This window comes from Copadichromis virginalis, linkage group LG16 (assembly GCF_057382275.1).
Source record: "Copadichromis virginalis isolate Kocher_CV1m ecotype Utaka linkage group LG16, C_Virginalis_male_GT1.1, whole genome shotgun sequence".
Lineage (NCBI taxonomy): Eukaryota > Metazoa > Chordata > Actinopteri > Cichliformes > Cichlidae > Copadichromis > Copadichromis virginalis.
This window is the reverse complement of record NC_140633.1, coordinates 28,372,510-28,398,131: the sequence shown is the minus strand read 5'-3', so window position 1 is coordinate 28,398,131 and position 25,622 is coordinate 28,372,510. Positions and strand designations below refer to the sequence as shown.

General features: G+C 39.9%; 2 protein-coding genes across 2 annotated transcripts in view; one reads left to right on the top strand and one right to left on the bottom strand.

Moving 5' to 3' along the window:
- erbb4b (erb-b2 receptor tyrosine kinase 4b) overlaps positions 1-25,622 on the bottom strand; it is a 341,570-nt gene that overhangs the window by 158,484 nt on the left and 157,464 nt on the right. Inside the window, exon 2 of the mRNA XM_085434270.1 lies at positions 14,502-14,653. Within this exon, the coding sequence (XP_085290396.1) occupies positions 14,502-14,653 (152 nt within the window). The remainder of the gene's footprint in view (positions 1-14,501; positions 14,654-25,622) is intronic.
- On the top strand, positions 10,502-12,568 carry LOC146691008 (uncharacterized). The gene is made up of 2 exons (XM_085434271.1): positions 10,502-11,657; positions 11,839-12,568. The coding sequence occupies exons 1-2, from the start codon at positions 10,908-10,910 to the stop codon at positions 12,355-12,357; spliced, it is 1,269 nt and encodes a 422-aa protein (XP_085290397.1). The 5' UTR covers positions 10,502-10,907; the 3' UTR covers positions 12,358-12,568.

Here is a 25,622-nt window from a genome sequence, read left to right as displayed (position 1 = left end):
CTTATGGGTGATATTACATTAAATTAGTGATCTCGCTGCTGTCATACTGATTCTCAGACTGTTGGTGTTAGCGTGTTTCCATCTATCAATAGAAACATTTTGTCCTACTCCATGCCCCAATAAAAGTCCCATTTTACATATCGTTAGCTTCATAGCATAATTGCCTAAGTCATTGACTTAGTCAAATGACTTAGGCAATTATGCTATGAAGCTAACGATATAGCTTGCAACAATAAAGGATGGGGATGCAAAACTACCCATACACGTTCACAAATTAAATGTTGAAGGGAAAGAAGGAAGGCAGGGTGTTGACAGGACATAAAAATATACGTTATGAGTTTTACATTAATTTAAATGCTATGCAACATCTGGCCACTAAGGCCTAATGCTGAATAAGATTTTCAGTGGTAATGCTCATTTGAAAACACTTAGATTAAGCAAAAGGGAAAATAATCACTACTTCCATATCAGTTGTAGTGTAATAAAAATACTGCTATAAGAAAATAGTGAACACAAGAACATGGATAAGGTTTGTTTCTTTATTAGATGCAATGCAAGTCTGCAGAGGCAAAATGTTTAACATGCTTAAAGCTTTCCCACACTGAGGGCAACAGTATCCTGATGATTCAGTGCAGGTTTCCTTTTTTTTTTCTTTTTTTTTTTTAAAGTAACTTGCATTATAAAATAGGTCAGCACAGTTCTTATTGCCCTGCAGGAATCTACAGGTCAATACTAATGGAAAAGTGTGTAGTGGCTAATTTAAGGAATGGCAAACACAACTCGTAGAGAGAGGTTTTTATTTTCTTTCTTTGTTTTTTCAAACATCTGACATTTCAACCTCTACATTTCTGTTACTTCGCAGTTATATCAGTTTGGATCATTTCATAAAGACATGGGAAGAAAACGATATCGGCAAACCAAGAGTGGGAAGATGAACGAAAAAATGTATGTGTCAGTCGAACAGTGAGGCTTATTTTAACCCTGTGCAGGTGTACAAGCATGCATAAACACAAACTTGCAGACACACATACTATCATTTGCTTTAGTCAATTTGTGGGAATGAGGGTTTAAAATGAATGTCAGTATGTTAAAGATAAACTTTTCTGATTTCCCAATTCGTATCAGTCGAAGCGACATATGCCGTTTAATGCATATGGACATACACACAACAACAACGTGCACGGAAAGACATAAACATGACACATCATCAACTTCTGCCTATCAACTCCTGCTTCTTTTGCTTCCGCACAAGGATGGGGAGTCATTCATTTTCAAGTCCCGCTGTCCCCATATCGCACACATTCATCTTTCTCCCATATGCACTGACAAGCGATCCATTTGGTGACTGCTGCAGGTGAGAGAGGAAATGTGGAAAGTGAAATAGTGTGATTTGCTAAAGAGTAAAAAGCATACTGAACTTTATTGGTGATAGCAGGAACTGCATAGTGGAGATCACAACCTAGACCTAGCTTCCAGGTATGAAGGTGGATATGACTAGTACAGAGTTCCCTCTGGTTGCTGCTGTACATGACAAAAAGCAAGGGAAAAAAATGTAAAAGTAAGCTATAGAAAATCATTTGAGACATATGTGAAAAAAGTTCTAGGGACTTGTGTTTCCTTTCTCCCTGTGTAGCTTTCAAACTAGTTCCTGGTCAAACTCCTGTACATTATTTTTCCTTGGCAACCTTTCTCCTCGGGACTTCTTTCCCTGAATGGTCTCAATTCCAACCCCACACTGTCCTTCCTCGTGTCAAATTAAAGTGATGGAAATGAACTTCAGGAGACGCTAATTGCAATTGTCAATCCAATCTAGGTTGGGGCTGAAAGACAGGGGCTCCCTAGCACTTCATCAGTCTTCATTAATATTGAAGGAGTTTGGTGAGGAGCAGGGGGCCATCGTAATCTGCACTCATCTAACAGTGCATCAAAAATCAGGAAGCTGGGGAGGGCAGGGACAGAGCCTGAGGGACAAATATGCCAGTCAAAAAGAAGTATGAAGGAAGATGTCAGAAGACAGGGATTGTGTGCAGGAAAGGGATTCTGCTTACAAATGCAAGGGGATTAGCAATTAAAAATCAAAACTTTATACATGCTGCTTTAAATTGCAGTAAGTTAGTAAGAATGAGCCACCAGGTAAAAATATAATGGATGGAAGCATCAACAGTAATCAGTCATGAATTGTATGCAACAGACTTCATTGAGCTCTGGTTGTGAAGACTGGTTTGAGATGAGTGCATCAGAGATGTGCACTGAAATTCAAGGTGCATGGGTTAATTTTTATAGTCACAGGGTATAATAAATAGCACGAGTTGTTCTCTCTCTTGTAATGCCAGCAGACCTATTGCACAGTAGTAAACACAGGTGTTACTAATGACATTAATGAATGCTCTGTTCTGTTTAGGTACAAAGGCTTAATTAATGTGATTAGTAACACCTGTGTTTGCCTACTATTTCAGATGAAATTGGCCGCTCTGAAATATACACTTTTAATACCTGTTAAACTAGCTACGGTCTATCATGTAGCTCCACGAAGAGAAACAGAGAAGTAGAATAAATAATGCATGAGACAAAAGATGTAATAAGTAATTTTTCAACCACAAATACTATTCCTCGGTTAACAGCGAAGAAATGAGCACACCTGTATTTAATAAGCACTTCATGATAAACCATCACACCATTATTTCCTAATTAGTTTAAATGACTCATCCGATGATAAAACATTTAGACAGTTAAGACCCGAGAGTAATCTGGCCACATAATCTTTTTCATACTTAGTGAAACGGACGGATGGATTTGTTTACATCTGATCAGATAGGAACTGGGGCCTGGATTATTGATTCTACAAAATCAGGGCACTGCAACATGTTGATAGTATATTGTCATGGTGGAGCCCATCTGTTCAATCCCACCTCCAAGACTATGACAGCTGAGATGGGCTCAAGCCCCACCACAATCCTTAATTGGATAAGTAGTTAAGAGAATAGATAGATATTTTGGTTGATATGTTACATGTTAAATATGCGAATGAGAATGTAATATTTTATTGCAATCTAACCATTCAACATGCTCAGATCACTTCTTCACTTTTACCAGAGAGGCCTATGATTGAAATCATGACATCTCTGAATAAAATCCATGTACTCATAAAGTAGAACAAGTAATGTGCCAGTATTTTGTTTACTTTCCTTCATTGATTCTTATAATTTTTTTTACATAAAAATCAATGTTTTGTCTACACTTCTTTTTTTGAGCAGTTCTGTTTTGTAACTTTGTTCATATAAACTATTAAAAGGTTAAAACCCTGTTGTTGAAAGGTTATGATGTCCATTTATAGTAATTTGTTGTATTGTTTTTAGACTTTCCTGCTCTTCAACATGAAGAAGTAAAAGCCAAAATACAGGAAAAGCAAACCCTCCCCACATTTTAAAATTAAAGCTGGAGGCAGAGAAAGCACCAAAACCCCAGAACAGAAAAAGCATCAATGACAAAACAAACATGAGAAAAAACAAAACAAAAACAAAATAAAAAACAGAAACTGTGTGAAATTAAGAGTCATAGGATAGAGCTGGGATGTAAAGCTGCTTGCAGGTGCATGGCAACCACAGACAGGTTAAATAGCATGACCTATAAGAGATTTCTGAGTTTGCCAACTCAATGGGCATGGCCACCCAGCATAAGAATAGAATAGCATAGATTAGAATAGCCCTTTATTGTTATTGTACATGTACAGCGAAACTGTGGGTGCTCCACACCAACTGTGTCAGAATAAAATGTAAATAGTAGACAGCAGGAATTATTTAGAAACAAGATACATATATACAATCAAGAGGGATAGCAAGCCAAGCTGTGCTTGACCAGTGAAATCTAAAATACAAATCAATCAAAATGTTACCAAAGTGAAAGTAATCTATATTCTAAATGCTCAGAACAATATTCGGTCACGTAATATTCTGTATTGCCTGTTTGCAATGCGTCATGTAAAATACTGCCATCTTGTGGCAGCAGTTTGTTGTTGTCTGTAAAAGCTAGCTTGACTATCCACCATCAGATCTGTTGCATCTGTCATTTCTGACAGATATATGAATATGCCCACATCCAACTGACAATGGTTAAAGTATTGTGTGTGAAGCACATTGTACAGGGTGGGCCATTTATATGGATACACCGTAATAACATGGGAATGGTTGGTGATATTAAAGTCTTGTTTGTGGCACATTGGTGAGGGGGCAAGCTCCTCAAGATGGGTGGTGACCATTAGAAGTCGGCCATCTTGGATACAACTTTTGTTTTTTCAATAGAAAGAGGGCCATGTGACACATCAAACTTATTGGTAATGTCACAAGAAAAACAATGGTGTGCTTGGTTTCAAGGTAACTTTATTCTTTCATGAGTTATTTACATGTTTCTCTTTGTTCACAGCCATTGACATGTCGAAGAGGTTAACACGTGAGGAGCAGATCGAAATTGTGTTGATATCTGGTGAACGCAGTAACCGGGTCATTGCAGCAGATTTCAATGAAAGACACCCTACGAGACCACCCATCTCCCATGCTACAGTTAGCAAACTGCTTGCTAAGTTTCATGAAACTGGTTCAGTGTTGGATTTGCCAAAATGTGGACGCAAGAAAACTGTCACTAATGAAGAAACATCAGCAGCTGTCCTAGCTTCTTTCAGCAAGAACCCACAGCGTAGCACTCGCCGCATGTCACTGGAGAGTGGCATTAGTCAAACATCCCTTCGGCGGATATTAGCTACTCACAAATGGCACCCTTACAAACTCCAGCTACTGCAGCATCTCAACGAGGATGACCCAGATCGGCGCACAGAATTTGCAGAATGGGCAAAACAAAAATTGGAACAGGACCCTCAGTTCACGCAGAAGATTTTGTTCAGTGATGAGGCAAACTTTTATGTGAATGGTGAAGTTAACAAACAAAACCACCGCTATTGGTCTGACACTAACCCACATTGGATGGATCCCTCCAAGACTGTTGGAACAACAAAAGTGATGGTTTGGTGTGGTATATGGGGTATAACGATAGTGGGTCCATTCTATATCAATGGAAACCTCAAGGCCACTGGATATTTGAAATTGCTACATGATGATGTGTTTCCCTCTTTGTACACTGAAGCTGGCACGTTCCCTGAGTTTTTCCAGCAAGATGGTGCACCACCACATTATTGGTGGCAGGTCCGAGCATTCCTAGATGAACAGTTTCCTGGAAAGTGGATTGGTCGTTGTGGGCCAGTTGAATGGCCCCCAAGGTCTCCCGATCTGACCCCCTTAGACTTTTATCTTTGGGGTCATCTGAAGGCAATTGTCTATGGTGTGAAGATACGAGATGTGCAGCACCTGAAACTACGGATACTGGATGCCTGTGCTGGCATTTCTCCTGCGGTGTTGCTATCAGTGTGTGAAGAGTGGGAGAAGAGGGTTGCATTGACAATCCAACACAATGGGCAGCACATTGAACACATTTTATAAGTGGTCAGAAACTCATGAAAGAATAAAGTTACGTTGAAACCAAGCACACCATTGTTTTTCTTGTGACATTACCAATAAGTTCGATGTGTCACATGGCCCTCTTCCTATTGAAAAAACAAAAATTGTATCCAAGATGGCCGACTTCTAAATGGCCACCATGGTCACCACCCACCTTGAGGAGTTTTCTCCCTCACATATACTAATGTGCCACAAACAGGACTTTAATATCACCAACCATTCCCATTTTATTACAGTGTATCCATATAAATGGCCCACCCTGTAGAAACCTTGTCCTCTTTGATGGAGAGAAACAGTTTACTAGTTAAGCTGCTTGTGGATCACCTTTGACTGCTCCAAGATCAGTTATGCGCAAATGACATTGATTTTTACAGTTTTTTCTGATTGCTTAAGCACATTTATTGTAACTATTGGCTAATTTTGCAAAACTCTTCACACAAATAAGAAAACCTGTCACCCAATAATCAAAACATTGTAGTTCTCTTGCAAAAGCGAACACAGCTAGATTAACTCTTCACACCTTCGTAAAAATGGTGTTTCCGTATCAAACAGTACACACAAGCCATCATCTACTAAGCACACAATGCGCCAACTGCACACCGATGGTATGAATACAAAACACATCTGGCGTTTGCCTTCCCTGTGCACAAGGTAGGCTATGTCAGTTTGAGCTCATACTTCTGTCATAGATCCATAAGCATGGAGGGATCCAAACTTCAAGTACTGGTGTTTAGTCAAACACATCAAAACAAACACAAGTGTTTATTTCCAAGTATAGGATTATTTGCAATCGCCATAATGACTATATGGGTTACTTGGTCTGCAGTGAACATGCTTCCTCTGCCCCCTCCTCGTCTTCCTCTTGCTCCTCCTTGTCCTTGTCGTCCTCTTCATCCTACTTCTTCACCTCCACGTCCTCTTCCTCGGCCTCCTCTACTTCTCACTCTTTCTGCTCCCACCATTGTACTCCGCACACACAGCTTACCTGTATTATAGTGCTTAGGCTGATTGCAAAGTGAACGAATTATCTAAGAAAGTTTTCACATGTGAAAGTGTGCCAGACAGTTGGCAAATTAGTGTTAATGATAGCCATACATGTGTATACTTTTGCTAGGAGTGTGTTGGAAATTTGGAAATTGAGTGTTGTGCAGTGAATTGTGCCTACAGTCTTGCAAAGTGTGTGTTACAAAATTGCAAACTGAGTGCAAAGCAGTTTTTGTGCTTTTAGTTTTGCACACTCAGTGAGTGGTTTTGCTATAAGTCTGACTAGTTTTAGAAATTGTGCTACAGGAATCACAGTTAGTGTTTAGGCATTCGGTAAAAACTGTAATCCCCAAGAAACAATTTGTCTCTTGCTAACCACCTTGGTCAAGATGAGTTATCCACTAGCAATTAGAGTCCACTGTTTTAATAGGTTTAAATAACTCTAATGCTTTAACAAGGTGTCTTTAATCAGATCAATCAGTTAACAGACATAGGACCATAAATAAACCCCCATCTCTAACTTTTGAAGAATCAATTTAGCACATTTAACATTTGTATTTATTTGGTTGCTATTTGTAAAAGAGCATTAATGGATTTTTCAGATTTCAAAACATTATGTGGCTTTCTTCTGTAATCATGAAGAGGAGTAAAAAAGTGGGAAAAATAAATCAGCGCAACCCCATCATTTAGTTGGAGTCCCTTGGAGTATTTAAACTTTCTGTTGTATAAAAATGAGCCATACCAGCATTTAATATATGTTCTTTTTTCCATTCTTTACATAAAAATGAAATGGAAATATGGAGTTTAAAGGGAAAAATCTTTATTTGAAATTTTTTTCCTCCATGTTTCTTTCTTCTTCTAGATTCTCAGTTGTCATCCTAACACCACATGTTATTATTGAAAACCAAAGACTCGTTGGAAATATAAAATGTTCCGTTTGTAAATTATGATTCCATAATTTATTTACAACTACAGGCAAAGAGGTGGGAAGTCAGTGAACTGTTGTCAGTCTGATAAGGCAGCTGATCACCGCATTAATATTGGGGAGAAAATTACATGTTTACTAATGATTGCAATGGCAAGACAAACAATCCAATCTAACTGTGTGGTTGTGGGTTCCTACTGAGCCTGGGAAGAGAGGAGGAGAAGGAAAAATTAATATTTCATAATCAGTTCTGTTTGTGAGCGCACACAAGAAAGTGACATGAGAGAAAAGAAGGATGCAAAGTGTGTGCTTTCTTCTGCATCCACCCAATAAACAATCACAGTATATGTTCAGCTGGGAACAGGATGTTATTTGTTTTAAGGGTGGCAAATTATTGGAATTTAACCGGGAAGGTGTTTCAGTGACTTGTTTGGCTGCCACAACAGTGTGGATGTGCTGAAACTTTACTGTAGGGATAAAACACTCCAAAAGATGCTGGTGGTAGAGAATACTGTTTAACACTATAAACCAAAATCTAACACAGACTCTGCACTAGCATGCTGGGGGCTTGATGAACTGAGTATTTCTTCTTCACTATGTGACTGTCAGTCACTATGTGTTTAAACACCACTGTACATTTAATCATTAGTTATTATTACAGTTTTTTCTGAATGCTTAAACCCTAACTGTGATTCCTGTAGCACAATCTCTAAAACTATTCAGACTTATAGCAAAACCACTCACTGAGTTTGCAAAACTAAAAGCACAAAAACTGCTTTGCACTCAGTTTGCAATTTTGTAACACACACTTTGCAAAACTGTAGGCACAATTCACTGCACAACACTCAATTACCAAATTTCCAACACACTCCTAGCAAAAGTATACACATGTATGGCTATCATTAACACTAATTTGCCAACTGTCTGGCACACTTTCACATGTGAAAACTTTTTTAGATAATTAGTTCACTTTGCAATCAGGCTAAGCACTATAATACAGGTAAGCTGTGTGTGCGGAGTACAATGGAGGGAGCAGAAAGAGTGAGAAGTAGAGGAGGCCGAGGAAGAGGACGTGGAGGTGAAGAAGTAGGATGAAGAGGACGACAAGGACAAGGAGGAGCAAGAGGAAGACGAGGAGGGGGGAGAGGAAGATGAGGAGGGGGGAGAGGAAGGGTAGGAAGAGTAAGAAATAGAATTGCTGATGACATCAGAGCTACAATAGTGGACCATGTCATCAACCGTGGAATGACCCTGAGGGTAGCTGGCCAACGGGTCCAGCCTAAACTGAGCCGCTACACTGTAGCAAGTACCATAAGGACATCTTGAAATGAGAATCGGTTAGTACAGTCACTTTGCACAAAGATTTGTAGCACTGCCATATGCCAATGAGAAACACACCAATACCATTGATGTAAAAATACTGAAATTGTTACTTTACAGAATTGCTAGATGACCAGATGCTGGGGGCAGAGGAAGCATGTTCACTGCAGACCAAGTAACCCATATAGTCATTATGGCGATTGCAAATAATCTTATACTTGGAAATAAACACTTGTGTTTGTTTTGATGTGTTTGAATAAACACCAGTACTTGAAGTTTGGATCCCTCTATGCTTATGGATCTATGACAGAAGTATGAGCTCAAACTGACATAGCCTACCTTGTGCACAGAGAAAGCAAAAGCCAGATGTGTTTTATATTCATACCATCAGTGTGCAGTTGGCGCATTGTGTGCTTAGTAGATGATGGCTTGTGTGTACTGTTTGATACGGAAACACCATTTTTACGAAGGTGTGAAGAGTTAATCTAGCTGTGTTCGCTTTTGCAAGAGAACTAAAATGTTTTGATTATTGGGTGACAGGTTTTCTTATTTGTGTGAAGAGTTTTGCAAAATTAGCCAATAGTTACAAAAAATGTGCTTAAGCAATCAGAAAAAACTGTAATCTCCGGCTCTCTTCCACACTTTGTCATAACAGGCTGCCCCTCCCTGAGTCTGACGATTCTTCCTGTTAAAAAGGAGTTTTTCCTTCCCAGTGTCATCAAGTGCTCACTCAAAGATTGTCGTTGTTTTTTCCAGTTGTATTGTAGGGTCTTTACCTTACAATACAAAGACTTGTATTCAAGTCTTGTACAAAGTCTGACTGTTGTTGTGATTTGGCGCTATATACATGAAACTGAATTACTGTGTGTGTGTGTGAGGGATGGGGATTTAAGCACTGACAATGTAAAAATTGCATGTGGTTAAAGCTCACGGTCTAGGTTGTTGGTGCAAATGTCCATATGTGATAGAAGGGAGAAAGCCTCAGTGCTGAAAAGCAGTTATTAATCACAGTGCAAGCGTTGATTCATCAGTTGTTGAGGCAGTTTGGAAGATAGAGTCTATTTACTGCTAAAGTTGTTTGAGGGGCTTTGGGGAGGCAGCCATCAATCTCTTGGCTATCTTCAAAAAGAAGGAGCCAATGCACAGGCATCAGTTTCAATCACCTCCCAGAGACAGGTGGTATGGTAAGCTGCTGCACAATAGTTTTGTCTTTACTTCTCTACTTCTTTACCTCAAGGTGATTTTTTTTTCCTCCCTCGGGAAGCATGTTAATAATGCATTTTATCATAATAATAATAATATTCTCTAAAAATAAATACTCCACCTTGCCCTTTTGCTCCCTCGGTGTTTGGCACCCCACATTGCTAATTAGCATCTTCAATTAACCCACATTAATTGCAAGCCATGGAAAGGTGGAGGAACCTGGCAAGTTAGTGCCACAGGGAACTGCTTTGTAAATGATTGGTGGTGTAATACAGGCGTGTAAAAAGGGGTTCTGTACTAGTGCTCTTTTAACCTCAATCTACAAATAACTCTTCAATGTAATCCTATACACATGACATTGTAAAAAGCACGGTTAAACTAGAGAACTGATGTTGTTTTATAGTGCATGGTGGTCCCATGTAGTTAAACAACAATCACACTTGGTTTTTGAGCCACATCTTTCCCCCCTACTACCGTTTTTCATCTAAGTCAGTGGGGCCCATTACCTCTGCAGGAGTCTAATGGTAGCACTTTTGCATCTATTGCTCCCTCTTTCTTACAGTTTTTGCCCGTTGCTTGAACACTATAAACCCATGCTCAGACTAAAGTAACACAACGTGAAGCTTTTGTTACCATACCTCAAACACATGTACCCATACCTTAAACAAAAGCGCTGCTTTGCACCCCAGTACCAATTATGCAACACTCCTACTCCTTTATGCAACACACCTACCCCTTTATGCAACACACATGGTCCTGCATGCTACACTCTATTTCATACATAAGACACTTCGCTCACAAAATGAAATCTCAGGGTGCCATTCGGAAAACACATGTATCCAAAATACAAAACACATCGGATAATTGCAACCACTCAAATACACACCTGAAGGCACGTACTTGCAAAACCGAACACCAATTAGCCAACTACAAAAAGCCCTCAGCGTAGCCATTTCAAGAACTTTGCAAGCATGGATGGAGGGAGAGCAAGAGGAAGAGGAAGAGGTAGAGGAGGAGGAGGAAGAGGAGGAGAAGGCCGAAGAGGCCATGAACGGACCCATATTTCTGATGAAATAAGAGCAACTTTGGTGGACCATGTCATCAACCATGGCCTGACTATGAGGGAAGCTGGGCAGAGAGTCCACCCACATCTATGCCGCTTCACAGTGGCATCTGTAATACGAACATTCCGACTAGAAAACAGGTATGTCTTCACCTCCATACCTTCTGCTCTACTCAGATGGTTTCATAGCACTGTTCTACAGTATATCACATTACCATATCAAGTGTACGGGGTGCTAATGCTCCTTTTGCAGCCAAAGTGGCTGATTCCTTATATTGAAGTACAGTGTTGTACAGTGGATGACACAGTACATACAGTAAAGTACTGTAAGAAAAATAAGCAAACCGATGACAATATGTGGTTGTATTCCTCCAGAATGACCCGAAGACCTTCTGGGGGAGGACGGCAACGCCTGTTCACACAACAGCAGGAACTTGCCGTTGTGGACCTAGTGAGGGCAGACAATGCCATCCGTCTCCACCAGCTACGACGGAAAATACTTGCAGACAGGCGAGTGTTCAGCAACATAAACCATGTGAGCATCACCACCATCAGACGCATCTTGGGTAAACTCAGCATCACCATGAAGCAGCTCTACAGAGTCCCATTCGAGAGGAACAGTGACAGGGTCAAAGGACTTCGAGCTGAATATGTACGGGTACGTGTAACTGTCCCTTACATTTACAATAGAGTATTGGTGAAGTCCAGTAGCAGCTGAATATGTACCATATCAGTACCACATGGATCTATTCTGAGAGCTACACAGGTACCTGTGTGATGGGGTGAGGGTGCTGTATGTGTAGCACTGTAGTACAGTGATATGTTCCCCTTTTTTTCAGAGAATCTTGGCCATGGATGGAGCTGCACAGCCTCATGAATACATTTTCATTGATGAAGCTGGATTCGACCTGAGCAAAACAAGACGACGGGGTCGTAATGTAATTGGCCAAAGGGCAATTGTGCACGTCCCAGGGCAGCGCGGGGGAAACATCACATTATGTGCCGCCATATGCCTTCGAGGGCTTCTGCACCATCATGCAATACTAGGTCCATACAATAGCCAACACATACTCACATTTCTAGATGCTCTCCATGATATAGTTGTACAGAACAGAGCAGATCAGCCCAGGTTTGTGGTGATATGGGATCATGTCAGTTTCCATCGGGCTGCTCTGGTCCAGGCCTGGTTCTCCAACCACAATCAATTTGAAGTGGTATACTTGCCCCCTTACTCACCATTTTTAAACCCTATTGAGGGTTTTTTTAGGCTTGGAGATGACGTGTATATGACCGCCAACCACATGCCCGCATGCCTCTTCTGCAGGCAATGGAACAGGCCTGCGGCGACATTCAGGTGACAGCAATCCATGGATGGTTTCGACATGCAAGAGGATATTTTCCCCGGTGCCTAGCGGGAGAGGACACTGCTTGCGATGTTGATGAGGTCCTGTGGCCAGACCCCAACAGACGGCGGGATCCATGAGCCCACTTATGCACAATTGTCATGGTTTTTTGTGTTTACAGTATAGTGTTTTTTCTATTGCAGTATTATTGTGTTGTGGTTTTTTTTTTTTTTGCTTTATCTGAATTCATGGTACTGCGATGTACACTATTGAGTAGGTCTATTTGCGTTTTTGGTTGTTTGGAAATGTGTCTCCTGTAAATGTCCCTTCTGAATACACAATGGAAATCAAGGACTGCAGTGTTTTATGTAAAGAAGACTAGTGTGTCCCCCCTGATCTGTAAGTGTTTGCATATGATGCAAGTATGTGTCATTTTGTCAACAGAGTTACATTTTGACAAAGGAATGTTAGGTTTTGACAGCAGAGTTTAGGTTTTGGGAGTGGAGTTTCATTTTGGCACAGATGTGTATGGTATATTTCCCAGTGTTGTGTCGTGTTTACTTGTGTTTAGAGTTTTGGCACAATGAGCGACGTTTTGCCAAATGTGTTCAAGCAACGGGCAAAAACTGTAATATCATCTTCGTTTTGTTTTGCATCACAGGGGGCATTATCAGAATTGTGCTTCACGATGTAAAACACTTAATGACTTTGTTTTGGTGCTTTGATCAATCTTGGCGTTTTTGTGTCTATTCAAATTAAATACAAAAAACAGAGGACTTTTTTTTACAAAAAAATGTCATATTGCAGTATTAACTTCTAAATCATCACAGTAAGGAGCAACATCTAAAAAATACAGAATGCCTTGTTGGAGGACTACATCACTGGCAAAGCCTCCTTAGCCCAGTTCATTCACACAGCACTATTGGACCATTAATGCAGTCAGCACTTTAGTGTAACACCAGGGGAGCTCCCAAGACCCCCAGATAGACCGGAATCAATTGGAGTTGGATGCGTTAGTAGTGCAGAGCGCAGCCAGCATAGTCTTGAGTTGGTGTTCATGAGAAGTGAAGGGCTGATAGAGGTCACTAAGAGCAGCTGATTTCACCAAAAAACAGAATGCATGTGTTTTCTCTTTTTTTTTTTCTCCTGTAAATTCTCCTGCAGTTACCACCTTCTAACCCTTAATTACTGCACTATTACAGTTTGGCCCTCAGTGGAGCTGGGACCTTCCATCACCTGACACTCAGTTTGTATGTGTCCTCTCAACCAAAGTGAAAAAACGCATTCATGTAAGCAATTCCAAGAGTGTGCTTCCACAGTGTTAGAGCACAGTCTTTAACCACATTTTGTATCCTAGTGTTTCTTTTTGATAACAATACTATTAGATTGTTGCAAAACTATACTTTTCTTAGATGGTCCAATTCAGTTGACTCACCTGCTCAAGTCTTGGGTATAATTATATGAAAAATGAAGCAATAAAAATAATAAATATCTTCGAGATTAAAGCTGAAGGCTCAAAAGTGAAATAAAATGAAATGATGACCAGCTCCGTGGAACTTTTTCACTGTAGTCTGTGATTCACGTTCAATAAAAAAGGAGATTTAAAGGATCAAGTTATTTGGATTTTGATTATTCTGTGCTTCAGATCACAATGGTGCGAGCATACAATCAGTTAGACACGCTGAGTAGAGAGGAAGTTTGATTACCCGCTGATTAGAACAACTTTCCTCTCTAGTTATCATTGGTGAGATAGACACTAATCCGAGTGCTGATTGGTAGAAAAAGATCTTAGCACAAAGCATTCTCTGGGTAACAAGGTCATATGAGAAGAAAAAAAAGACAAAGTTCACATTAAGAAGTTTAGACTCAGTAACTTGTGAAAAAAATGAGTATTTGTATTTCTATTGTGTAGGTAAAAAGACAGATGATAGGCATTACTAGTCAAAAAGGAATATGTGAATCTTTTAAACAGAATATATAGGCACATATCATTTTATTCAAATAAAAAAATATTTTCTCAAATGTTCATGTTGATTTTTGTGCACTATTTTAAGAAATTTGGTGGTTCCAAGCTAGAAGCCTATAACTTTGCACTTAAAATGTGCCAAAAAAAATGCGGTCTATTAGTTGACGGTATCATGTTGTTTTTTTTCCCTTACTCTGAGGAAGGTGAGGTCACGACTGCGGTCAATGCTTGTGATCTCGAGGTTGCCCATTACAACTTCACAGCTCTCATAGTATTTCCTCAGAGTGCGATACTGCTGCTCCAGGTCCGACAGCGTGCTCAGCTTGTTCTCCGTTCCAGCACATACTACGAAAAGAGAAACAGGAGAAGAGAGATAAGTCAGTTGTAATCCAGCTACATTCATTTTTTTGACTGAGGATGGGTTTGGACATTGCCCCAAAACACCTCAATGCTATTGTTAAAACCTGTATTTTGGATTTCTAACAAAGTATAAAATGTTTTGTATGTATAAAAGGGTTTTAATGTAGAAATTTAAATAAGGACAACAATTTAGGAAAAGACATATAAACAGCTTGTTTTTCAGCACCACACCTGTGCTGCAAAGAATCTAGAGTGTTGTCATGTGACTAAGCTGGCCATGTAACACGATGCAGCCACTGAACCACTACACCACAAGGCCTTCCTAGAGCTTCCCTTGGTGCCTACAGGGCAGATGAGAGCTCTTTAGTACCTAGCTGCGCTGCTCACTTTAAAGGTAATTAAACAGGACCATTTCCACCCATCACATACCTTGCACACTCAAGATGACACAAGCCATCTGCCCTATCAGCTGGTGTTCCCTAGTCTAACATTAAAACACACATGTATGACTGCATGGACACAAACAGATAAATCCCAAGGTTTGTGGCTAAATCTTGAATCCCTATGAAATTAAACATCATTTGCCGTTCCTGCCCACCTATATTCCTTTACTAGTCTTAAAATATAAGCCACATTCACAATAAGGTATTGCCTTAGTGTTTTCACTTAGGCACATTTTGCAAACCTGCTGATATAAGCCCAAGTTACAGATGTACATTGACATTTGCTCCTTTTGAAGAATTAGCTTCATTTCCACACACTGTCATGGCAGTGTGGTTTCTCCCACCTGCACCCTGTTCACGCTTGATAGCAGTGAAGCCATCACTGTGACCGAGGGGTGGTGGGTCCTTCCAAGAGTCTTGTCACACTGTCTCCCTTGAGCTGTAGCCTCTCTCTGTGAGCACACCCACCTCAAAAGATCTTTACTGATGCTTTGCATTTCAATCCCACCCTACTATGTGCTATACTGCAGTCTCCATCACATACCTTAGATCACTCTCAGTCCAACTTGCACTCTGTCCACTCTGCTAGCAAAACATATGCCACAACCCATTTACACCGTTATCTTCACACAGGCACAATGCAGAAAAAATAGTTCTTATTCACTCCATTGATTACACAATAGATATATGTGAGGAGAAGAAGATTCAACCTCAGGGCAACAAAGGCTCAAAAGACAAATGAAACTGTGTTTAAATACTTCCACATGTAAGCAGGTATTAGATAAGTGGAGCTATTCTTCTATGACCTGGACAATACCCATTCTATCTGGGGCTGATTAGCTATGTTGCGCATAGCATTCCGTGCTGCTCAGGAATGATATATAGCAGACCTGGGTGTTTTCAATAACAGTTAGCGTGGGCTTGAGGGGAGCGGGGTGGAAGTGGTGGGGGCAGGTGGTGGGGTGGGTCATAAAGTGAAGATAGGTGTAATAAACTGTTATTGCACCCTTGAGGCAGAGCGCCGAGATCAGAGGAAAGGGGCATTGTGGCATGTGATGATGTGATGTCTGGTGAAATTTACTTTTTCGTACCCATTTGCAGACCTTCAGTAAGTCTGCTGACTTTTGAAACCTGTCTAATGCAATGTATAGAATGTTTACATTTTTTCTTTTCTTTTTAAATGTGACTTCTAATGACCTACCACGAAAGCTCTGCATGAGCTTGAGATGGTGCTGGCTGCCAAGTGAACCACAACTAAACCATCTGTGCATTTATACTGTAGAGGATGTGTGAACTGTTAAAGGTTTACTGCAGAGCCCGGTGCTCCAACTGGTGTAGACTCTTATGTCTGCATGTGTGTGCGTGAACGTGGGCAGGCTGTAAACAATAGACCTCAGGATGTATTTTCCCCCTCTCATCGCATGATCGAATCCATTTGTCTCCATGCTCAATACGTTACATCTGAGTCCGTATGTCACACTAAAGGTTGCATAAAACAATTGGACAACCTGCCCACCCATGAGCACAAGCTATAAGATGCTGAATTGTCAATTGTTAACATACTGCCAGGAATACAGGAATACACTGCAAGAACTAATGAATCTTCATACTGTTTAATGCTTATAGCTATTCCACAAAAGGAAATCTATGTCATCTGTTTGATATATTTCACTCTCTGGCACTCTCAATGCTGAGAATGCCAATGAGTTTAAGTGTCTTTCTTCCATGTATGAAGGATAATTGCCTGTGAGAGTAAATTGATGTGATGTGTTTGCGGAGAATTTCACCTCAGAAGTGATACATCGTAGCGATAAATCATAATAACACAACATTTCCCAATACATGTAATTAATGAGACTGTGTGCCAATGGGGAAAAAATGCACACGGCTCAATTTCTATGGTCTCGAACAGCATATAAAGGCTTTTGCAGCAAAGCTTGCATTTAGCCAGATAATGCGAAACCACATATTTATCAAGTAAATAGATAAACAGACAGAGAGCTCCCGTGTATCTTTGACAGACAGCCGCCAAAAAAGACGACAATGCATCTATCACCGTTTGACACGATCAAAACCTTCAGCAAAGAGTAAATTCTTTACACAAAACAAAACAATGTTTAAGTCTTTGCAAACAGGCTGAAATGCCCCTCAGCTGTATTTTCATCCATTTTAATTTCATAAATATCCTCATCAGGATTACACGGGAACTTTAGTGTTGTGATTTCTGATCCCTTCTCATTTCATTTGGTTGTGCACACAACAACTTCATCAATAGTGACTTGTGCGACTATTGAATGCCTATAAAGCTGGTGAGCCTCCGAGGTTTATAGGCTCCTGCCAGTGAAGCCAGCAAAAGGTCATCCCAATAGCAAGTAACTGACCGAATTAAATAAAGTTGCAAATGTCACTTCCTTGAGTAAACACTGTCAATAGCTGAACTTCGTCAGCGTGAACTGAATAAATAGGAGTACCTTGTAGAAATAAGCTTTACACAGTGGAAAATACTACATTTTCTGTCAGGCACGTTGAATAAAGTACCATATTTGAGGTCAGCGTTGTCCTTTGTCCCCTAATGTCTCCCAGATGAGCCTCAGTGGCTAAGTGTGAGTTACAAGCCACTGCCTCGGATGGTAATCATGGCCTAGATTATCGTCCATCTGCTGAGCAGTTTAATAAGCATCAGAAACAATAACTAGATGAGTGTTCGTGATAACGGCACGGTCCAGTAACACTAACCTCTCGTTGCCCTCTGAGCTCTGGTCATCTACCAACAATGCTGTCGCTGTCGCCATATGGTCTACCATAAATTAGCAATCGTGTCATCAGTGGTGCATATTTCCAACACCTTGTGAGAGTTTTCCACAAAGGATAACTTGCTGTTGCTTCTATTTAAATTCTAAATATTTTCCCCCAGGGATCAATAAAGTATTCTGATTCTGATTCTGATTCTGATTATGCACTCTCGCTCCCCTACAAAAGCAGACAGCATTGCATGCATTTTAAATATTAAAACAAATACTATTACTGGTACTATTTAGGCTCACCTTCTTTTTCACCTATTTTAACTCTATTTGCTTTCAGTGAACAAGCTCAAACACTTTGAGATTTCAAAACCAAAACAACAACAGAGAATGTATACTTTATGTTACTTTTTGTAATTGCAGTTTATCTGTATGTTCTCTGCCTCCTGCTGTTCTTTAAATCTGCTGTCAAGCTACAACTCCATAAACAAAAAAGAAAAAGCCAGCAATCCCAGTGTCTGATTTGGTTGTTGCCATTACTTATGATTACTATTACTTATGCTATTAAAAGAGTAAATATACAATTATGTAACACAGCACAGCATAGTATAGATATCACACCTACTGAGTTAGTGTCATAAAATGTTATTAAAAATTGCTGATGACAAATTGCAGATTTAACTTTATTTTAAATGTATGTATTTAAATGTAAATGAAATGTATTTTGTAATCCAGTAATTACTATGGTGAAACTGTGCAGAACAGTGTGCTTCACTCTAACCTATTTTTTCTCTCTTAGCACTCTGCTCTCAGTATTTCAGTGGGATTTAAAGTTGTCTCCAGACAAAAAAAAAACCCACCGAAGTCACAGCGGAGTGATTGGCTGACACTGAAACACACCTCATTACCCCAAATCCTCTAGCTTCTTCTTCCTGACTGAGGCCACGACTGACAGTAGGTATAGTGAAAAGACTTCTAGACCTGCACTGACCTGTAGAAATGCTTTGGAGTTTGTCTGATCTTCCGCTTTGGCTTACGCCTGTAATGCACACGTTATGGTGTGCAATAATAATAAAGGACACATTAAGAACCACTGAATGACTCTCAGAGCCCTCGCATTTTGCCTGCAGAGCCATCATCCATAGACATGGACTGCCACAGCACCTGGACTCCCTAGGAACACAGACCTCAGCTCTGCCTTCAGTAACGTCATTTCAGTTTTGCTGTATAAAAGAAATTGCAGGTGGATGAGAAACTTCTTGTTCGACACCACGTGAAACTGTGAAAGCATGATGATATCCACAATCAGTGAGGCTTCCTGACAAGACTGTGTTCTTCCTGCTGTACTCTTGTCCCTGCACACCAACAGCTGCAGTGTGCAATCTGTCAAACTCAAATGTTTTCTTTGGCTGGGTCGAGTCCACTTACAGGTGGGAGATTCACTATCTGGTTGCCACGTGCGGTCCCATTCCATAACAAACAAACAAAAAAAGAACATCAGAGCATGTACAGAGCATGTACTTCCTGTAGCAGCTGAAGAAGGTCAACCTGCCAAAGACTAAGATGGCGCACTTCTACACCTCCCCTGTCCATCCTCACCTCCTCTATCACCATCTGGTATTCTGCTGCCACTGCCAAGGACTACAGCACGTCATTTGTTCTGCTGAGAATGTGATTGGCTACAATCTGTCATGTCTCCGGGACCTGTGCACCTCTAGGATTCTGAGGTGGGTAAGAAAAATTGCAGCTGACTTCTTCCACCACAAAAACATACTCTTTGAATCATTCTCCCTCCAGGGTGGAAGCTGTGGTCTATCAAGTCCTCAACCTCAGGCCCCAAAGAACTGCAGATGGCCTCATCACCACCACAGACCTTCATGCCACCCCATAGACACTACTTGTTATATTGATTTAAAGTCATGACACCTGTCACCATGTGTTGCATTAACATCCTTTTCTGGGCTGCTGCTTTAGCTAAGTGGGTGAACAGGGCACCACATACCATATGGCCAGTGTGCAGTGACCTGTGTTCAAGTCCCCCCCACCTCTCCACTTTCCTGTCTACCTTTAAAGCAAAAATAGAGCCTTTTTATTTCGATTTCTAGAAAACTTGCCAGGCCCAAGGTTTTGCATATCCTCAGGGTTTCTGTTTAAGTTTTGGTTAATCTGTAAATAGTGTTTATGTGTTCCATGCATCTACTCTTGTTTGTTAAATCTAAATGATGTAGTTTTAAGAAACTTATTGCAAAGTCTAGTACCAATTTTCAACCCAAACACCAAAATACCACTTTGCTCTGTTGCTGAGGGAACCTTCTAACTGCCTGTACTGATCCTCTCACCTATGCACCACCACCTCTTTCCACTGCATTAAGACATCACACAGACAGACAAGGAAATGTATTGGAAGATACAGCCTGAGCACTGTTTTCACTGGTCACTATAGTGTCACTAATCAGAGGTTCACACTCTTCCCACGATGGCAAATTGGCCTTATGGAAAAAAGAAGGAGTGAGTACTTCAAATATATGTTTGGACTGCATGTGGCAGACATTTTGAATTCAATAATTAACTCAGAACAATTGTCTCAGAGCACAAGTGCATGACCACCAGCTGCTTATACTGCACCACACGCTATACCAATTATGCTTCAGCCATTGGAGGGCAAAATTAACTAGGTTTTGTGAAATGCTGAAAACAATATATGCATAATTTATGATGCATTTCAAAACTAAATAGCACTAGCAGCACCTTCTTCATTTTATCTTAAGCCTTACCAAGGAAGCGGTTGAAGATTTTCTTTACTGGAGAAATCAGATGCTGCTCCAGCAAAGATTAAAGCAGCCAGTGAAGGACCCTCCAGGGCTGCTTTGGGGGCTTTTGGCATGCACACAAACCACTATGTGGTTCCAGGGCTTGGTTTTTAATGCGAGTGAGGTGGATGATTAACCTCCTCTATGATAGGCCAGGCCAGACTACTCAAAAAGCAGGCATATTTTGCTGTTGAACAAAGAGAAATTGCTGACCCTCTTGTCAGGCAGCCTTTGTTCTCTGCTATTTCACTACAACAGTATTTTGATTAAGTATCATTCCAACACAGTTCACTCATTAAGTTTGAGATGGGAGCTTGTTCTCACCTAGACTGTGAGACCTCTTACAGCTCAGCCAACTAGACACTTATTATTGTGTGAGGCAGTTAGATCAGCTCTTTGTCAGAATGCACTCAGTTGTGGTGGAGACAGAGATGTTAATTTACAGTAAACTAAAAGACAGGTGAAAGGTGTTTTTCATTTGGACTCCTTCATACTACTATTTCCTTTCAGCAGGTTACCTAAAATGTGCGTTTTTGAAAGAAAATATGTATTTAGACTGACTTCATGTGTCTGTGTATGAATGGATCTGTATACTCTACTTAATAACAAATCCACCTGACTTTCCTTTTTAGCTTAAAGCACAACTTTTCCAGCCACTGATTTTTTTTTTTGAAGTTTTCCTCGGTGGCTTTGCCTTTGCTCTTGAAGTCTCAGAGGTTTCCTCCTAATACAAGGTGGAGTGAAATTTATGCTCTTTATATGCTAATAGTAGAAACAGTAAACCCCTGAGGTGGTTCATATCCCAACAGTCTGCTAAAGAGAGAGCAGATAGGCTGAGCAATGGGGTCAAATGAATCAGTTGCAAACTACATGGTGTGTAAGTGTGCGCAGACGCGGGCTGACAGTGTCGGCGTGTGTTTGTGAGAGGGACTGAGCACTTTGTACGTCTGCATCTATGTCTTGGCCTTAAGCTATTATGTTTTTAGCAACATGCCGACACACTTAAGTGATCCTCAGAGGCTCACTTCTAAAAATGGAAACGCACACATGTACCTACACACAAACACGTAGTGCTACTATTTAGAGATCATTTTGGTTTAATTTGTTTGTACTCACACAAGTGAACACATAAATCATGGAAGAACAAAACAAAAAGAACTGTTCCTTACATCTAGAAGAGGCTAACAATGAATTAAACATGCAGACCGACTCGTATATATATATATATATATATATATATATATATATATATATATATATATATATATATATATATATATATATATATATATGTATATGTATATATATATATATATATATATATATATATATATGTGTGTGTGTGTGTTTTAGTACACCAACAAAATCTCTGACTAAAGAGGTGATACAGAGTGTTATTTGTTATTTAATTTAACAATGAACAAAATCTCTCCTTAAATCATGGCAAATTACTCATGTCTATGGTCAACAAGTTTAACCAGTATTTTTTCATCACTCCCGCAATAAATCTTAAACTTGTGCAGCGTATCAGTGCGTCTCTTTGTGAATGTGTGTGATGCCAGGTTACACACATGGTTTTAAATCAGCCTCTCTTTGAAATTCCTCTGACTTAATAAAGTGTAAATAGAATATTTTAACTTTTGCATTTTTGGTACTCTGCCAGTGTCATTGTATCAGGAGGAAATTAGACACGCATCTGTATACATTTGCCTCTTATTTTGTCTTGTTCTGTCCTGTCATTTCTGCATACACTCCTTTTAGCCGTCAACCCATGACAGTGCATATGTGCCAGATACACTACTTTATTTTCTAGTATATGTGTATACCCACTCAGGAACTGTAGAATGCTTTAGATATTCTACAGTATAGCTGCCCCCATGTGAGTTCTGTGCTTTCATAACACATCAAAAAGTTACAGGAAAAAAAAGGACTGACAGGTATTCATTGTGTTAGGTGGTGTTATGTTTTAAACATAAGTTGCTGTGTCCAGGAAATCAGATTGGCTCCACTCACTTTCTCTACTCATACAAATAGTCACATTCACAGCAGGAGCAATACTATACTGTATCTCCTATTGCTCCCCACCGAGGGCCTCTACTGGGGCAGTTGTGTGTTAAGCACAGTGCCAAAAGGCTCCTCAAGGATAGTCGATGATGAGTGGCAGTATGTATCTCGCGCGCTTTACTTTTTCTCCAGCCTGTTTCCAGAAATTCTGGGGATAGGAACCACTGACCTTCAACATTCAAAGCTTCTTTTTTCTTTTGCCGCTGGGTTTCCACTGCTTTTTGCCCTACTTCCTAATCCATTCTAGCCTCTATTCCAAATCCTGTTTGATAGTTTTTTCTCGTCTTCTTTTTTTCACCCTGCATATGGGACGACACTCTATCAATTAAGCTAGCAGGCGAGTCAAAATGTTGCCTCATATCCTTCATGCCTCTAGCACATACTGGTTTCCAGCCCCCATGTGTGGTCCTTCCAATGAATCTTAATCTCGTACCCAAACAGTTGCCATCAATTATCCTGGCCGCTACTGCTAACTCATCCCCTGCCTCCAATTTTTCCCCATTAAAAAAAGCCTTTTTTCCTCCTTGCTGTGACGGAATTGCCTCGCTTGCTTGCCTGGGAAATGATTTCTCAGCAGGTTCATGGACCCTGCGCTTTCCACAGGTAGGACATATGAATGGACGCATGTGTGTATTTATGTGTTTATTGTGCATGGGCGTTCAAGGACATACATGTCTGTTGGTCATGCACTGGGTATTAAAAACAGCTCCTCCCAGTAAATGTTCTTGCAACAGCTGATCAGCTCAGCAGTCCGGATGTAATTAAGACAGGGCAAAAAATATATTCATACAATGCAGATAAATATTACAAGAAATCCGACAATCAGCTTGAAACAACAGGGCATACAACTTTAAAATCATTCCATGTGATATTTACCCTTCTCAAAAACAATAGCTTGAATTCTTTATTCTTTTGAACATGCAAATACATTAAAAATATTGCTTGAGGCAAACATAAGTGAAATAACAAATTTTTAGTCAAAAGTCCAAAGAATGCATCCAAGATTTTAAGGAAGAATTTAATTTTATGTCTGTATTTTTGCCTGCAGCACTGATCATAGTGACAATGAATAAGGGGTACTGTAGCAACACTGGTACTTGTAATGACTTAAACATTACTTCATTAACGCATCTCTTCCCTCAGCACTCAAATCTAGAATACATGTCTTGTTTCACAAACAAGAATCTTTTCTCAGCCTTCCAGATAGTGAGAGATTTGTCATTCAGGGGACATACGATGGCACGTCACATATGAGAAACATGTCTAGAGTTGTCACCATAATAAAATCATTTATTTCATTAAACTACTGGAACACACTGACAGGAAGACAGGTTGAATGTGTTAGTCATCAAGATGATGAGCAAATATTACTATACAAACTCTATTAATTTATCCATCCATCCATCTTAGACATTTGGACCAATAACGTGTAGTACCTTGACAAACGTACCATACAAAAACGACATCACATTTCTCATTCTGTACTATTGTTTTGAAATATTTCAGCTACCCAGAGGCATTGCTTGCAGGCAAAGCCTGTGAGAACACAGAAATCTAACTTGTTAAAGCTGCAATAACCCTAAGCACAGACTTTAGAAAAGCAATGCCATTTGGTTGGAATTGTGGTTGAATTACAATGTGCTTGCTCTTGTTTATATTTATTTTTATACACAGTATGTATTATTATTAGTATTATTATTATTATTTGTAGTCATTGTTCTTAGAATAGGTGAATCATATGATATAATGTATAGAATAGAATAGAATAGAATAGAATTCAACTTTATTGTCATTGCACATGCACATGTACAGGGCAACGAAATGCAGTAATTGTTCTTTTGCTTTTATATCTTGATGATCAATTGAAAGGATTCATGTACATGATTGTCTAGTGAGACTGAGATTAATCCTGACTAATTAACCCTCTCGAGGCAGGCGTTGCCGATTTGCAACAGTTAAAAACTTACAACCTGATTACCTCACATACATATTTTATGAGTTTTTTTTTACTCAGAAGTACCACTGCAGGACTTGGTTGTGCATTAGCAACAAAAAGTTTAATTTGAGCCTTAGAGGGTTAAACTGATTAGACAGTTTGTTGCACTTTCTAAAGAAAATAAGTTTTCCTACTGTTGACAGCTCTCAGTAATGAGTGACAGAAAACACTTAGGTCTTAACAGAAAACTTTGTACTATGTGTCTTGGATTGCTTGCACATCTTAGACGTATGAGTTGATGGTCTTTTTTTTTTGCACCACACACTCTGAGAGGAGCTGATTGTGATTCTTTTGTCCTTGTCACCTTGCATTCTTTTTAATTTGCAGCAGTCCACCCTTTTCATCACGCCCAAGATCGATTATAATTTGTTTTAAGGCTTAGTGGATGAATGTAAATAGCTAGGCACTGACGCTTAAAAAGATATAAGCTAACACACAGGCAGGCAAAGCAATCAGCTGGGATGCACATAGTGAATTCAGTGTTGCTTGTAATCTATGTTCTTATTAGAGGAGGGAGCAAATACATCTTGTAATACAATATCAGACTCAGCAATGAATTACCAAGTGGAAAGCTGCAATGGTCAGACAAAGGGGAGTGTCTTATCTTTGTGTGTGTTCAAGCATGTTTTTTTTTAAAGAAAAATAGGCTATACAGTGTATGTTTTTTTTTAATCAATCTGTCTGTAGATACTATATTACAACAAGGGGAAAAAAACAGGAGATCATGGTTTACTAAAGAAGAGATCTAAGCCGAGAGCCACATCATTTTTCCATACTTAGATTTCCTATATGGGCGACCGTGGCTCAGGGGGTTGGGAATCGCATCTGTAACCGGAAGGTCGCCGATTCAATCCCTGGGCCCTCTGTCCTGGTCGTTGTGTCCTTGGGCAAGACACTTTA